Here is a 17,803-nt window from a genome sequence, read left to right on the forward strand (position 1 = left end):
GGCCATTGCCTGACAACTTCGCTTATTATCTGGGTTTTGAGTGTTTCTAGGCAGACATTCTTTCTGTCTCCACATAGTTATACAAATATGTGCTAGTCCATTGGCCTGTTGGCTTTGAAGATCGATATTACCCACCAGCTGTTGTTTAATGAAGTAAAATGTAACTAAATATTGGTCGGGAAAGCCAATAGGCTCTTGACATACAAATATTTGTTTTATTAATATGCGGAGAAACATAACAGCGTTCTGCTTGCATTTATGAATTCGCCTAGAAAGGACCGCATAACGAGTTTGGGTACAACGTACGTTTGGGTTTAATTGTAAGTCACTGTAAACGATTGCAAGGGTTAACCCTTGCCAGCCCATTTAAAAACAAATCAATCACGTTACCTTTACCCTGAAGCCCATTTCCAAGAAGGCACAAGTCGGGTGGAAAGCCCCGGTCCCACAGACATACACGTGGCTCTGGTTGTACGAGTGCAGAACCCGGATGAAATTTGCACAGTCCGTCTGTAATGAAGATGTCAAATGAGAATCGGCATTAGGAATTCAGGCCATGCTAGACTTGCCAACTTTACAGATTTAACCGATATTTTAAAACCCTTTTACCGACGAATACATATTTTGAAGGCTAGTCATAACACAAAATAAATAGTGAAAAAAAGAACATAAATTGACACAATTTTACTTTACAAATTGGTATGCGCTAAAAGGGTTTACAAATCGCCAGCCCGCCGCTTTAATTCGTTGGGTTGGCAAATTGTGAGCAATGTTGGAATGAGAAAAACAATATGCAGCTGCATGGCATGAAAGCAAATGTTATGAAGAATGTCCAGTCATTATAATAAGAAACCCTAGAGTTTTCTAATAAGAGACGATTGGTCCCTTGTTTCCTTCTGATTGTCTACGTGGCTTAATAGACGTTTTTATTACTAACAACATAATTATTTTGAATGTATTAGGTGTGTCTCATTGGATTTACTTGTTTAACAATATTACTTCTGTGTGCGCTTTTAACCAAAATAGCATGAACGTTTCGACTTGTTCATCAGCCCGTCACATGTACTGCTCACTTGTTCACTCTTTCCTGCCAGCAAGCATCTCTTCATCTGGTCCCTGTTGGGGTTCCACACCATCTACAGAAAATATCACAAAAATACAAACCCCACGGGACACCATGCTGAGTTACACGCAGTACAAACCGAAACTGCATTGGAGAGCTGTACAGCACAACCGTGAAAACCTACGCAGGATTACAACTCGGGACAAAAGAGGTTTTTATATTTTGTAAAGTAAATTGTGATTTGAATCACTTTACGTATGGGGCACGGTTATTGGTGCCCAGTTCCGGTATGGATACCACGAACCACTGATGGTAGCTGTGGTCAGGAATCGAACTCAAGTCACCGGATTAATGCCTTTGTTAACGTTAACTAAATACATCAATGCCCCAGTGCCCACTTAACATATGGCACCAAGCATTTGTATGTGAAAGGATAGCATTGCACGTGTGCCCTACGGGAAAACCAGACGTCAAGTCGTCAAGTGGACCACACGCGAGTTGGTGCATCTCCCATCTGGGTTTGAATTAACCCCCTTCCTTCAGCTGTCATCGAGCTGACTAGTAACATACTCTTAGTTCTTTCGGTAAAGTCACGTAGGTAAAAAAATTAAATTAAAATTAATAAAAATAAAAAATAAAAACAATAAAATCACGACGTTTCGGAGGCATCAAGATATTTTGCTGTAACAGTTTCACCTGAAGACGAAAGCTTGTGTTGCCTCAGAAACGTCGTGATTTTTTTTTTTATTATTTTTTTTAATTAATTTTAATTTCATTTTTTTTACCTACGTGACTTTACCGAAAGAACTAAGAGTATGAATCCTTGCAGTCACGAAAGCTTCAAATCTAGAACTGACTCGTAACGTTCTCTACCCGGGCCACCCTCACAAACACAATTGCATCAATAGACACATTTGCTGTGCTTTTATATATATATATTTTTTTAACGAGGCGTTAGGTTCTTGCGGTCCCCTCGCACCTTCCTCGGCTGGTGGTTGAGGTCGTCAAGATTGAGCAAGAAAACGGCGTTCTTGGCGCCGACGAGCAAGCGCCCGCGCTCTTCATCCAGGAGGAGCGTCTGGAAGTCGGAGCTCTCGTGGGAGCCCAGGAACAGCGCGGAGCTGTTGGACAGGAGCAGCTCTGCAGCGAAAAAAATGTACAGCGATCGTTAGGGAATCACCAAGTGCCGAGGTGGTCGGGCAGGTAGGAGGTCGGAGGTGCTGGGATGGCACACACCGCTGTCATCCTGGCTTTGAATCCCAGGCAATCGCCTCGTGATTTAAACCGCCTTCTCAAGTGTTCAGAGTCGATGTTACGCATGCACGTATGATGAACTTCTTTCGCACCGGGCGCAGCCAACCGTGCTAATCGGAGGTGCTGGATCGATACAGCCCGGTCGCCAATGACTGCACACGCAAAACCGAAATGCGTCTTCACTTGATTTGGCTAAATGCTAGCTCCTGAGCATTAGACATCAGTTTGTCATGTAATGAACATTACTCGCATATGCAGAAGTGTGGGGGGGTGAGGGAGTGCAGGCCCTTCTGATGTTTGTACCAGAGGTCATTTGAAGGTATTTCAGAGGTAGCTCTATGTGATATACGCTGTTCATTAACTTGAAGAGTTGCACTGATTTGAGAGCAATCTGGACAGATGACGCTAACGGCACAATTTGGATACAATTTGGCGAAACATCTCAAAGAAATACACGAAGTAATAATTAGCACACCGCACTTATACGTTCGCGATGACTCGCAAAGACAGTGCCCACTTCCCAAAGCCTCCCTTGTCGATGCCGTCATTCCGCTGGGCCTCTGAGCTTGGTGTTTTCAGCTGCTCGAATGCTGTTATTCTTTGCCATGTTGAGCAATGTACTCAGCTGGCAATCAACAAGGCCCCATTACAAGCAAGACGAATGTAGATTGCTGCAAGGTGCGTTGGTATAATTCAGGGGTGGGGAACGTCCGGCCCGCGGGCCGTATGAGGCCCGCAAAATCATTTGGGTCTGGCCCTACCAAGGCAACCGCAGGCGGGACTCGAAATTCAATTAATCTAGGAGCAAATCTGGAAAAGCAGTTGCGAGTAGCAGCAACATCATCAATACCGGCTAACATCGCACGCCTCGCCAAAGAGAAACAGTTCCAGCCATCGCATTAGGGTTGAGTTAATTAAACGTTTGACCAAATATAACAGGATAATTTTGAAGTTGATCATTTTGTATGGCCCGCAAATGACGTTATAAATATCCAAATGGCCCTTGGCAGAAAAAATGTTCCCTGCCCCTGGATAAAAGAACGGACCAATGGCGTTGAGCATAAACGCAGAGTTATCCCCCTCATGCGAGATGTGTATTCGTGTCGTTCCGCGCGCTGTCCGCGTGGAAGCTTCTCTCCACGTGCCGCTCGCTTCTGCAGCATCTAAATATGCAGCAAGCATTTGGTTCTCGCCCCGTTACGTTTTAGTTTGCTGATTATTTACCCGACGGTCAAGATACTCGGCCGCTGAATGTTGAGGGCACTTCAAACCTGTCCCTTGCACATGCGTCATAAGTTAAACAGTTTGTACCTCAATGTCAAACACAATTACTGCGTCGCGTTCTTACGTGGCCCGCAAGTGTTTTAATTTCACAATGTGAAATCAAAACCAAATGCCATACACTTGGCCTCTTCTTTGATGATTACATGCAAAAACAATGAAGGCAAATTGTGGGCCACGATTGTGGTATTTCACGCGGACAAGTCGTATCGCTTCGTCCACTGACGATCGCCCACAGACTCCTGGAACGCGCGGCTGATGCGCTGACCTTTGACACGCCATTAAGTTCACGTTCAAGGAAAGGAAATCTGCGAGTAAAAACTTGATTTGAAGCTTTCGTGACTGCAGGAATTACTCTTTGGCTCTATCGGTAAAGTCACGTAGAAAGAAAATAAATTAAATAATAGAGTACGACGTTTCGATTGCAACACAAGCAACCGTCATCAGGTAGAACTAAATTTGAGAGAGAGACAAAACACCGACACGGAGACACACCGACAGACACACAGGCAGAGCAAGACAACACAGAGACACACAGAGAGAGACACACAACACAGACACACAGATAGACACATAAGCAGAGAGAGACAACACAGAGACACACACAGAGAGAGACAACATAGACACACAGACAGACACACACAGAGAGAGACACACATAGACACACAGAGAGAGACACACAACATAGACACACAGAGACCCAATACCTCTGTGTCGAGTTATCTGCGAGTAATTAACACTCGACGATGGTAAGATCACGGTCACAAGGAAAGGTTGACGCCGCTCGTATTCATGTTTCATTGATAAGAAATGATCAGCCTCCGCCTATTCTCTTTCGTGTCCGTCGTGTCTTTTTGAGATATGTCAGCTGTTCGCCTCTGCGAAGTGGCGTCCATCAGTGCCCATCACTCGCAACGATCGTCTGAACCGTCTGCAATTCAAGCACCGTTTGTACAATCATTGCTTGGCTTGCCCTGAACTCATTCGGTTTTTTTCTTAAATCTTGTCTCCATTTAAAGGTTCATCCCTTTGTTGGCTGGATTTAATTGCGTGTATATGTTAATGTAATCTGCCTTGGCTATCTCGGTTATTGGATATCGCAGGTATTGGAAAACGAAGTCTCGAGTTTAGTTCACCTCTTGATAATCGTTGTCAGTGTCAGGAACAGCATTAAATGGAGATAAAATGTAAGCCTGTAACAACCAATAACGATTTTCGGACTATTGGCTGGTCCACCCTGATTTTTTTCAATGAACTTTTTATTTAAATTAAGTATAAATAAAAATTCTACAGCATTCCTATTTCCCCATGGAGCTGTGCTTAGTTGTGTTGTGTAAAATAATGTTAGTCTTCCATCGGTTCATGGAAAAATATTTGCACCTGTGGCATGCTCTTGAACACCGCTGCCACTGTGTTTTGGCTGCAAAATGACACATGCATCATGGCTTCTTCTCGCCGAGTTATAATGTAAAACAGCTAGATCCCGACATCATTAGCAGTACAAACTTGCTGTTCTATTTATTTTTATTTATTTAATAAACTTATCAGACTGGCGTCAACGTGAATAATCCAATTGCGGTTGGGTTTGCCAAGTGTTAAACCTGCAAAATGAGGTATGGGTGTGTGGCCACATTAGCAAACGGTTTATTATTTCCATCCATCTACAACTTTGAAGTTGTTTTGACATTTCACTTTTTTTGTGGGCTTAGGGTGGTCTTATTAATCAGATACAACTAATTTTAATCAAACTAAATATTTACACCGTGCATGCTAAGATATGGAGACATTATTCAAATGAACTGCAGTGTCAAGAGTACAAGCAACGCTACATTATGAATTGTCCCCATATTGAATAGACCCTTTGTTTAATATTGTAACCCTATTAAGTATAATAACAATGCCAATTAATCATCTAGAAATGCTTCAACGAGTGGCAATAATGTGTCAAGAGAGTCCTGCATTGGGATGCTTAGAAAATATCATGAATAAGAGTGAATATGGGCAAGAAAATCAAAGTGCGCAGGAAAAAAACAACTCCTGTGTAATGAAGAGGATCGCTCAACACTCAAATCTCTCATGAGTGGTGTGTGTCTGCAGTGCACTTTTATCTGTAGCTGCATGTGGCATAGATCTCTTATGTCATGCTAAGTTAAAGCAGAAATGTATTCTCTAACTTATATTCACTGTAATATACTGTGTGTATATATAGCTTCTCATAATCAGAGTAATATATCTGTGCATTCAAAATGCTAGTGTGTGTTCGGGGAGTGGAAGTGTTTGAAAATTGATGTGTCCATTTTGCAAGGAATTCGTTCTTGCATAAACGTCATCCTGTCAGCGGATTAGACTGCCTATGTGAAATGAGAAGGTAAATGCATTACATAAATCATTCTCCAGTACTTGGGGTAAAGTATTTGGTTCTGTTTAGCTTTAAAATAATTTTCATCAACCGAGCTCATACAAAAAAGCATACAAATCTATATTAAACTATATACTTTCAAAACTTAATCCAATACATCTTTTAACTTTAAATAATTTCCGCTGCAAATTGTATTTTGTAAAAGCAAATGTAATGTTTGCTATGTAGAAGTATTCAATCTTTTTTTTATTTTAAAGCACTGATTACTTAACCACATTTTTTCACAAGAACAATCATGTGCGGTGTTGTGGTAATTTCTAAATGGTGAATGAAGGATTGTACCTGTCATTCTGTCAAACTAATTTTCATAATTTCCCTCCAACAATAACGTTGCGAGGAACATGTAGCAACACGTAATGAAAAACAAAATTGAGTTGTTACGTGGTTTCTAAACTCACTAATATAAGTTGTTGCAAACGAAAACAAAATCTTAGGGGGATAAAACAAACAAGAGTTTAACCTTGCTGCTTAAACAGTGTAATGTTATACTCATTTAAAATTCCAAGGAAGCAAAATTTCACCTCAATTTATACGCGCACCTGTTTCTACAGTACGGCTTCGAGCCCACGCCCGATGTGCCCTGCACATTAGATTCCTGTCCCCCTTTGTCTCTCTTCAAGCTTGTCACGCCCCACGTTTGCTATGCAGTAACTGCCCCAGCAAAATGGAAAAATGTCCAGCAACTGACACATTTTAAGCAAACGCCATGGACAGAGATCAAAGCGAGGATAGTTTTGTGATAGTTTGCAGAAATATTTGAGGGCACAGGTGGGTTTTTTTGTTGCTGTTGCAAGCATAAACACATTTTTTTCTAATGTCGCTCAACGGTGTAGCTGAATTTGAGGAACAAAAAAAAGTAAGAATTGGGAATCGTAGAGCCGATGTAACAATTTCTCAGCAAGGTTCTCAAATGGCACGAAGCGGTATCGGCTTTTGAGCACCATCCTCATCGGCGTACCTCGGTAGGAGAGCTTCAGGCGGGGTAGAGTCTGTCGCCAGGTGTCACCGGGAGCAGGGAATTGCAAACAGACGAGCAGTGTGACGACGACGATGGTGGTGGTGGTGGGTGCCCTTCCAAAGGACCGTGTTCCGATGGGGAGGTACCCTCTGCCTGTGTGTCTCATGGCTCCGCTTGCTCGCCGCCCGCACACGAAGCTGCTCCAGTAAATATGCAAAAGCACAACAGTATACATGCTTTAGTAGTGTATAAAGAGGACGTACATTGTTGTATCGGCACGTTTATCCATTGAATTCGTGGATGCGCGTGCGTTAGACTTTGTGTGTAATATATAATGCATATAGGAATGAAAAAAAACTATTTTCAAATGAGCATTGAGGCAGTGCTCCTCTTCTGTTTACAGCCCTGAGCCAGTGGTGGAAATTCACATTCCCATGACGGGGACGAGTCTGTCCAGAGGATAACTGCTGTTAACTTTTCCTCAAAGTAGTACTCGTATAAGGAATGTTCATAATGACTTCATGTAAAAGACTGCAAGCCTCTTTTAATTTTCTTTTTAACAGCCTAGAGCCAGGGGTGGATATTTCCACTTCTTTTGTGGTGGTGGCAAGTCCATCCACATTTACTTTAATTGACACTGGGGGGTTGAAGGGATGCTTTGGAAACTGAATGTAAGAGCATTTTGAGCATATCTGTTTCACACACTACATGTTTATGATTTTGGAAATTTTCAGTTAATGTGTGGTCCTATTAGTATGTGGGTACAACGTGCCGTTAGCTATGCATAGAAATGTGTATGTCCACATCAGTACATAGGTTGAATATGGTCCTCAGCCAAGAATAAGAACTGTCACTTTGAAATGCCAATTATGTTGATCTAGTAAATACCCCTTTTCAAGCCAAGCAATTGTTCAAAAGTTGGTATTTTTTATCTATGTTTTGTTTACTTTTACGTTAATTAAGTGCACTTCAATGCATTTTTAGAAAACATGCCAAAGGCTGTTTCAACAGAGAAATACTTTGAGGTTTTGTTTCTGTTTATTTTTTAAACATGCATGTGTGTGAACAATAAATCATCTGAGCCCACCGTTAACTCTTTGTAAACCCTTGGCTCTCAGATGTATAATCCACCGCAGAGATAAGGTAAATTTTAATCCGTGGTTGTGTTTTTATTGCACTTCAGTAATTATATAAAAAAGCTCCATGCTGTCATTTTTTTTACAATTAAACGACAATTTACGTTGAAGATCACATACCTCTATATTTGTTATTGCAAGCTACTTCTTGGAAAAAAATAGGAAACGAACAACAATTTTTATTCTGGCATGGATGTTCACCCCTTGCACCAGAAGAAAATTGAATAATCTCTGGAATAAATTGAAAGATTTTCCATAATTTGTGTACATCCCAATTTATAAACAAAATGTGGCATGTTGTCGTTGAACATACCAGCCCATCACAACAAATGCATATCTATAGGAACAGGCTCTCCTTGCAGTACAATTACATTGACCTTGGAGCTAAGTGGAAACAGATCCCGGCACGCTGGGATGAAAGCTCATGAAACCTTACAATACAAAGAGGGACATTTTTTTTGTTTTATATTCGCGGACCAAAGCTGGACTAACATCATTGTTTGGAGCGAGCAGCTGGACTGTAGCTGGGCTGTACAAATCCCCCCGTTATTAATCCTGGCCAGACTCCCAAGCTGCACGGAGAGGGGCAGTTGTTGTGGCCCTGGGCGTTTTCGTGCTCGCGCCGAGGGTTTTTTTGCAAGCTACGCCAAAAGGCAAACATTCAGCGGCTGAGCGGGCGGCGCTCCACTCTCAACTGAAACATCAACCCAATGCTCTTCATCGCTCTCTCCATCGCTCTCTACTTTCTCTGGACCGCCCTGGCTGAGCATCGTTGAGCGCTGCTCAGGATCAGTAGGGATGCATGACAGTGGTGCCAACTGATGTTTTACATATATATGCGGTATCGTTGCGATAATTTTTTAGTTTTCAGGCCTTTGTGAATCCACTGATGGAAGAAAGTCTCCACCACATCGTGTCGGTCAGAGTGGTGCTATGACCATACTTCACCACGCTGGTCAGTGCAGGTTGAAAAGGGGGCAGTGGAGTTTGGACAGGTGCTGAGATTACTCGCCACTGATGTTGGCTGTGGCCGGGAATCAAGGTGAGGCTGCCAGGTTCATATTACAGTGTGCAAACCACCGTGCCACTGCTCCACCCAGGTATAATTTTATGATGTGTCATTTTTATTATATACATGACATAAACTATGTATATTGCCATTACTAAATCTGTTTAATTACACCTTTGTAAAATTAGTAGAGAGGATTGATATGCTACGATTTCCATACTCTGAAAGGGTATTTCGCATGAAACGTAAGGGAGGATAACAATATTTTGCATGTAATCGATTATAAAATGGCAAAAAGTATGGGTGACCATGAAAGTGAAGCTTGGAACAAAAAGTTTGATTCGTAAAATCTGTAGCAGTGTACCTTATGCAAGGTAATATTTTCGATAAAGTATCAGAAAAAGGCGGTACATTGAAGGGTATACACATCGCAAGCCCAGTACATGTATTCATTGTGAAAAACAAAAGCAAATAACATCATTATAATTGTTCTATATCGACTGATAACTTAGAAAACATATACCGTTTGGATAACGTTAAATAGCAGATTCCATTGCCCAGGTGTCATGGAAATATGAATCCACAGTTTCCCAATGGTAAACTTCAACTCAATGGTAATCACAAACTCTCAGTCTGGCAGTGTATTAACTTCTGACTATACTTTCCTCTCCTCAACATCCCTCTGCCACTTAATGTTATGCACACCATAAATAATGAAAACATTAAAACTATACTCAAATTTATTTATTTATATGGGCTTCTGAACATCAATTGTTCCATAAACACGAGGTAAATATGATTAAAACAAAACTCACGACCAACAAGTTGTCTAAAAAATGCAGACAATTGTTGGAGGAACAAAACTGGAAAATGTATCCTGGAATTCCTAAGAGAAATGTTTTAAGAGGGATCGGAATCCAGGTGGAGAAAAAGGCAAAGCAAAAGCAGGTTGAAGTGCTTTTGTAAAACTGAACTTGATAAAAAAAAAATATTAACATCTCATTATGCCTCTGGCAGATGTTTTTTTTGTCTATAACATTGCATATTGTCTGCTATGATATGTGGATTAGAAACATGGATAAAGATGAAGAATTTTGAAAAAATGAAGCTGAAAACGATGCAAATAACCATGGGAAGATGCGTGCTTGGAATCACACGCAGAAAGAGGACAACTCGGCATGGATTGGAGGACATCTGTACTCGTCGCAATACTCTGAATGGCTATATGGAATATATGGAGATTCTTTTTCGGTGTATGCATGTGTGTATAGCTGACTTATGGCTTTTTGGGGGACTTAAACCATTAACCTTAATGAACTTTTTTCTAGTCATTACCAAGCTGAGTTTTAAATGAGAACATGATTAAAGTGCTCTTAGTTCATCACTCTAATCCAAAAATGCTACATTTCATTTTATTTCATGAAACACCCTTTTGTGGTTTTGTGGATTTTTAAATACGCCCCAGTCAGTCTCCCCTCTTGTGGTGTTCCCAGCTTACAAAGTAATGCTCATGGCACATCTTGCTCAGTGGGCATTCTCACTCTTCAGACCACCCATGTGCTTTCTGATAGAGGTCATTGTCATTGTTGCAAACTGCTTTTTTTACATTTAAAGCGGTGAAGGGAAGACGTGACCTTCAGACCCAGACTAGCGAATCTCAACCCTGTTCCTGAGCCAAACCGATAAAAAATGCCCCCATATGGGGAATATCGGTATGTAAGTGCAAGCAAGTTGACATAAAATACAGCTGAGCCCGACTAAAAATGCGGTGAACCTTACCGCTGAGGTTAGCATAAACGTCCCATAGATGTTGCGCAAATTTCGTGAAAATGGGTCCCATATTATAACCATTTCCGATAACCCCCCTGTGATACAAAAAAACGAAAAAGTGGATATGGGTTGAGAAAAGTGACATTCAAATGGTTCGTGTGTATGGCACTCCGTATCGTATGTTTGTAGCTAAATTATATCGTGATTTCCCTTTATGTGATCTAAATGCACGGTGAAAAACTTGCCTGGAGTCATCCTGGTTTAAATCCTCCTCGATGCAAAGCAAACATTGGGTACCATGGCATACAGCCATGTTGATTTGCCTGCACGTAATGTCAGCTTTGTTAGTCATCTTTTCAAAATAAATTTCTCAAGAATTATACTGTGCTCTCTCCCCCCTTCTTGGAACGAATATATGTATGTATATATATATTTCTGTATTTTATTTTGAAAGTATTTATTTACTGAAATCTGATACTGGGGTATTTGGGTATTTAGTATAGGACCAGTTCCAACTTTTTTTTTGGCATTCGTGTTTGTTTGTGTGTAACATTCACTTTATAACACAGTGAATATTATAAAATGGATTTTTTTTAATATACTGACAATTAACTTTTTAATGTAACTCTTAAATGATATTGCTTTTACGATATAAACACATTCCATTTTCTCCTTCATTTTTTTTGTTAGAAATGTCATGGACTTGTTTGAATTATCTTCTTTTTTTCCCAATCCAAAAGGCACACTTTCATATCTTAGCTTCTTAACTTAGAATCAATCCTCTGTACAATTGCCTAACCCTGACAGAGGGAATTATGTAAATATAACTTTAAAAGTGGGAACAAATGATGCTGTTACTGGCGCGATAGGGTGGCACCAAAAACACTCTATTCCGAATTCAATCGTTGCACAATATTATTATTTTGCTAGTTATTCGCAAAACTGAGTCTAATTATTTTTGTATTCGGGTCCTGGAAAGTTTTCGCAGCAAGGGCAGGTGGAGAGGATGATTCCTATGTATGATCACAATCAATGAATCCGCGAGTAATACCAAAAAAATGTGATAAACTTCTGTACCATGACGCTGACACACAATGGCCTCCTCTTACGAATGACGGCATGTGATCTTTAACACCGCAGCAATGATCAGGGCGGCCGCTGGATATGAACAGTGATCCTCTGCAATGAGCAGTTAACGCGCGACCCAAGTAACCATGTGCTTGAGGTGACAAAAAAACATTACATGCGTACGATTTTGACCGCCCAGTAATAATTCGGCTTCTCGTTCCGAGCCACAAAACCAAGTGTGTACCCTCAGCAGCGCTGACCACAATTTCTCTCTTTAACGACTTAGCACTATGGTGTCCGTCATTCTTAGCCTGAGATTCAGGCTTTTCAACAAGTGATTTTTTTTTTCACGCAATGTTGGCACACGGCACTGATGCATGACGCAGGGGTGGTTGAAGAATTCCAGATGTGGAATTTGTGGGATTGGCATGATTTGCCATCGCCATGGTTGATGCGAGTGCACCGAATGCCTCACATTCCCGGCTCATCTGACAACCGCTGCCATTTGTTCGTAATTCAAACGGTGCCAGCATGTGCCTCAATCAAGAGAGGATGCTGTCACAATAACACATGGTTTGAATTGTTGTAAAATTATATGTTAAGTTACAATGGGCATACACTGTCTTATCTGAATGAGGGTTAATCTGCATAATGGTCCATATAATTGAAGCCTGAATAAAAAAAAGCGTGTAAAAGGGGAAATATAAGTTGTTGAATGAATAAATAAATTTAGTAATTTAGCTCCCCAGTCAACATTCAGTAATCTTTTCAAAACATTTGGAAAACATATCAATGGACTTTCAAACTCCATAATTGCTGAGGATAATAATACCGCAAATAAATAATGATGGTACGTTAATATTGATACATTGGAATCATTAAAAGTTATAATTATATTACTTCCGCTGAAGCGTTTTCTAGATATTACAATTCCAGAGATCAAAAATGTAAATATTAACCAGCAAGCTGAATAATTGAAACAAATCAACACTTAAAAATGTAAGGGGTCTGCTGAAAATGTAAGGCGGTATATTTGTTCAAGCTTTAGGCAGTAGAGCTGTGGTTTTTGGTCAAATTAAAACCTATACAATTATCTCATTGCCACTGAGCAGCGTGCCAATTATATCAAGCACGTGGAGGTCACCAGTTACCTCAATATTTATTCTTGCACTTTGCTGCATGATTTTGATGTCTTGAATGGCTGTAATAAAACCCTTCAACTGAGGAAACAGACTGAGTTGTGGAAGTGTGAATTCTTAAGGGTGTTATTATATGGGGCGTAAAGCCAAGTTTGGGAACTAAAGTGGCCACTATGAGCATGCTCGGTCATCCTTTATGCATTCACTGAGACTAAATATACACTCAAAGCCTCCAAGACACATTGCTGTAATGTGTGATGATACATTGTAATATAGAGAATTCAGCAGATCATTAGAGGTTTGCCCTTTCAAAATATATGTGCATGTGTTGTATGTTTAAGCTGTGGAAACGTTTATTCTGATACTGGAACACGTCTTCTTACATAGGTGTTGTCTTTAATTTATCTTTAATGAACAGCTTGACTGGCTTGTCAACCCCTACTGCGTCATGCAGAACAGATTGACATACAGTCCTACTTAAATTTGAAGGCTACTTTAGCACAATTGAGTTTGTGGCTGACACATTGTAGTCCATGCACATGCTGATGGACCAATCACCTGGAAACGCATCGTGTCTCGTCCAATTTTGGAAGAGGGGAGTGCAGAATTTATTTACTTTTAATGACTTATTTATCGAGGAAAGCCACATCTAATCCAATGACTCTTTTTTAGGAAAGTTCTGCATTGGGTTTTAATTTTAAGATGTTTTCAGCTAATTAATGCGTTTACTGTACAAGTGGGAGGACACTGGAGCACTCGGAGAAAACCCACGCATGCGAGAGGGGGCAACACCTTATCCCCGTGCAGATGGAAACGGATGGCGATTAGTCCATTTGCCGGTCTGCCTTCTCCTGGGAGCCAGGGTATGGCACCTTGACGCCCATGGTAAGGGAGTTTCACAACATCTGTGCTACCCACACACCCTCGCTGCCTCCACAGTGCTGGATTACATGCCATGTGTATAGCTGCCGCTGCCCGGTTAAAACATTAAAACATTGATGTGCTGGATTTATGTGTTCCCATATCTGTGCTTTCAACATTCATGAATGTGCACTGACCAGCATGGTGAAGTATGGTCAAATAACTTTTATGGCCCTGATGGTGTGGGGAGGCCTTCATCCAGCAGTATATTGATATGTCCATGTGAACACATTAAAATGATGTATACGTTTTATATTTGCTACACGGCTGATTCACTGAATGTGAATTTAATCTAGAACTTCAGCTGAGCATAATTGTCACGATGTGTTGTATGTCACAAACTTTCCTTGTGGAAGAAACTAACTTTTAGCTTGTATGTGCCGGTAAGCATCTGATCAACCAAACCAAATACCGTTCAGTTACAACGTTGTGGATAGACTTTCGCAATGTGGCAAATAACAACGATGTTGAGTTTAGACATATATATGGCAATTGTGGAATGTAATGATGATCAAATAAAAAAAAAATTAATTTGTCTACATATTATCCAAAGTTATACTTCAAAAAGTTTAGTGCAAATGCTAATACTCTGTAGTAGCCCTAAAAAACTAACTAAAAGCAATACAACCTATTAAACGTTCATACATTGGGTGAGATTGTATATATATATCGATCTGCTTTCAGTCACCAAAAAATATGATTTGCAATACATCAAAAAGCAATACCGGAGCACTTACTTGACTTGAGAATTGTCACCGCAAGTGTCAGATGAATCTTCGGTCTCTTCGGGTTTATTTAATCCGTTCGATTCCAACTTCTTACAGGAATTACCTTCCAAAAATGTTCACGCACACATGCTTGATTTAGTCTTTTCTTCCCCGGTCCGTGGTTCACACGTTCGTTCAGAGTAAAGCGTTGCTGGTGCTCCAGCTGCCCGTACACAGCAAGCTTGTACTTGGGAATTGAGAGGGCGTGTGGGGTGGGTCTGATTACCAGACCCCAGCAGTTGGTTTTGGACGTGAGTGAGACAGAGAGAGGCGTGGGGGGGATGTAGGACGACGAAAGGAAGAGGCAAGGGCGGTGAAGCCATGGGGTTGCGGTCCCGGGTAGGGTGGGGCGACGCACAGAGAGGTTGGCCTTCCTGGGATTTTGGTGGTGTGGCGCTTTTTGCGGTTTGGTTTACATTCTGTAATAGCAATGCCGCCGCAGCCAGAGGGCTTGGGATGCTCAAACAAAACTCGTGTGGCGTTGTAATGCACGCGGACAAGTTGGCACAAAGGCGTGCTCGTTGGCTGAGAACCCAGACTTGTCCGCAAAGTGTGGTTGCAATAGCTGGGAGCGGCCAATGTAAAGATATATATGTTATAATAGATTAAAAAAATACAACCTCGGCGCTCGCAAACATTCAGAGAAGCAACAAGTGGGAACGTCTATTCAGAAATAATATCATAATGATGTAAATGGATACAGATATTAAAATACAAATCCTATGGATGTTTTATTTTTAATGTTGTTATTTTTACTGGACAACACAACAAGCTGAATCTTCTTCACTAATTAAACGTGTTCACTGTAAGGTACTGGTTACGGTTGTTCAATTACATTTTTTTTTTCCTGCAATCAAATCACCCTAAATGTACCCTGATCTTATTAGACCTGGCATGGAGGCTGAGCAGGCTTGGGCCTCGTTAGTACCACACTTGGATCGGTCACCACCGGGGCTGACCAGGGTGATATGATTTCCATAATACAGGTTTAAATATATAAATGTGTCGTTAAAACCCACCACCACCCGACACAGCCAACTAGTAAGGGTTGTCACGTAAACAGAACGTGGCCAATTCGTCACTAGTACAGCACACCGGTTGTGTTTGAGAGCCAAGCCACAACATTTACAATCTGAGTACGACGTTTCGCCAGTAATTACAACTAGCTTCATCAGGCGACAGACAGATTTGTAGAGAAGTCGAACTATTTCGTTCCTTATATAGAGGCGTAGATGTGGTGACCACACTTATGCGCTCTTACACAAAGTGTGTGGGGGGGGGGATTGCTGAGTCAACGTACATTATGCATGTGCATTATCCTTCCTGTCTATTGTGTGTAATAAAATAGCCGTACCAACGGTAATCCCCATAGAATTATGCTGCCCCCTATAGATATTCATTAAAATAATGTATTATTTGATTATTTACTTCCACCAGCACTAAGGCGGTAGCTATCCGAACGGTCAAAATTATTTTATTTCTTTCAATTTCGATAGATTCTCTAATTGATCCTCATGGCAGTACCCCGGGGTACCAAATAATACTAAATGGCCTAGGCAATTACATATTTTATTTCTGGGACACTATCTTTCCAGGGGTGTACTTCACTCCGCGATGTCGAAACGCAGCGAGGATGATTGCACTAAAACCCTGAACGTACATACGCACTATAGTGGTGCACCGTGTACAGCTCGTCGAGATGAGTCGATTGCCGCATCGCCGACCATCAACAGACTAAAAATGACTGCATCACGGACGTTATGCGAGTGCTGGGGTACTATGGTACCCCGGGGTACCGCCATAAGGTTCAATTAGTCTTGGCCAGTAGAAGCAAGTTTTGCACAGAACTCCAACATTATCAAAATAAATTGATTGTTGGCACGCATGTTCTGCTACTGCTGACAGTTGTATTTGGGATAATGTTATATTTATCTGATGTTCTTTTAGTCTCCTGCTTATAATTCGTCCTGTTTGCCCAACATAGCATTTCCCAAACGTGAAGTTAATGCTGTACACACCTTCTGTTGATAGCATCGGTAATACATCTTTTGTACCAGATATTAATTTCTGTATTTTATGTACCATGCCAAATCTGACTCGGATGTTTTGTTTTCCAAACATCTGGCTAGTACGGTATTTTGATCGTTTTAATTATTTGGGCAGTTTCAATGCTCGTGTTACTTGCTTTGGTTTTGGCATTCAATGCCCTGTTGGTTTGTGCATCATTGTAACCGTTCATTTGCAGCGCTTCTTTAACATGTTGAATTTCGCTTCTCAGACTGTCACCATCTGCCACTTTCTTAGCTCGATGAATGAGCGTTCTTGATAAGAGAGCAGATTTCCGTGCGGGGTGTTTCAGAGTCGCACCATCACCCCGTGTTAAACTGATATGGCGAGTGGGGCCATGCGCTGGAGGCAACTCAACATGGCTCCACCATCTCCCTCGTATTTAGTTTTTTGCCCGGTTACTCCAGTTTGCCCTCACATTCGGAATCTATTAATGCTATTGACTAAATACATACGGGGGCTCTTCAGAAATAAGTCATCACTCCCTTGAGGTGTTCCTTGGAAAAATATGTAATATTTTTTCTTATGAATTCATATATCCTCTCTTTCACGATATCAGGCCAGCATGCAAGAGTAGGCCAAATTAACATCAGAAGAGGCTCTCTGGAGGTCCCTCTAGTGGAGGCCCTTCTGCCAGCAGTGGCGTGAGCAAGCAATTGGAGAGCTACACCTTTACCTGTTCACACGTCTGATATGTATTGTAAATAAGTATAACCCGTAAAAACAAAGTTTTTCACTATAAATCCTTTATATGCGTGGCGGCTAGAGTCCTCTCGTCCTCTGGCTTGAGATGGCTGCCACCTATGGGTCAGATGATTGCATTGCACCATTAAGCAATTGGTAATTAAATATAATATTTTTGTCCTAAAAAGTGTAAAATTTTGGAAATTTTTTTTCAGAATATTAATTGTCACGCACAACGAGTCTGTGTGGAAAATGTCAGCTCGATTG

The 17,803-nt window shown here is 41.1% G+C and overlaps 1 protein-coding gene across 1 annotated transcript in view; it reads right to left on the minus strand.

Annotated features, from left to right (window-relative positions):
• Window positions 1-15,149, minus strand: part of LOC144721281 (semaphorin-3D-like) — a 44,172-nt gene extending 29,023 nt beyond the window's left edge. The window contains exons 1-5 of the mRNA XM_078598778.1: window positions 14,756-15,149; window positions 6,976-7,172; window positions 2,043-2,203; window positions 1,074-1,136; window positions 391-510 (exon numbers count right to left, since the gene is read on the minus strand). Of these exons, the coding sequence (XP_078454904.1) occupies window positions 391-510; window positions 1,074-1,136; window positions 2,043-2,203; window positions 6,976-7,141 (510 nt within the window). The 5' untranslated portion in view covers window positions 7,142-7,172; window positions 14,756-15,149. The remainder of the gene's footprint in view (window positions 1-390; window positions 511-1,073; window positions 1,137-2,042; window positions 2,204-6,975; window positions 7,173-14,755) is intronic.
• Between the last annotated feature and the right edge of the window lie 2,654 nt (window positions 15,150-17,803).

The sequence above is a fragment of the Lampetra planeri genome, chromosome 11 (assembly GCF_965212315.1).
Source record: "Lampetra planeri chromosome 11, kcLamPlan1.2.h2, whole genome shotgun sequence".
NCBI lineage: Eukaryota > Metazoa > Chordata > Hyperoartia > Petromyzontiformes > Petromyzontidae > Lampetra > Lampetra planeri.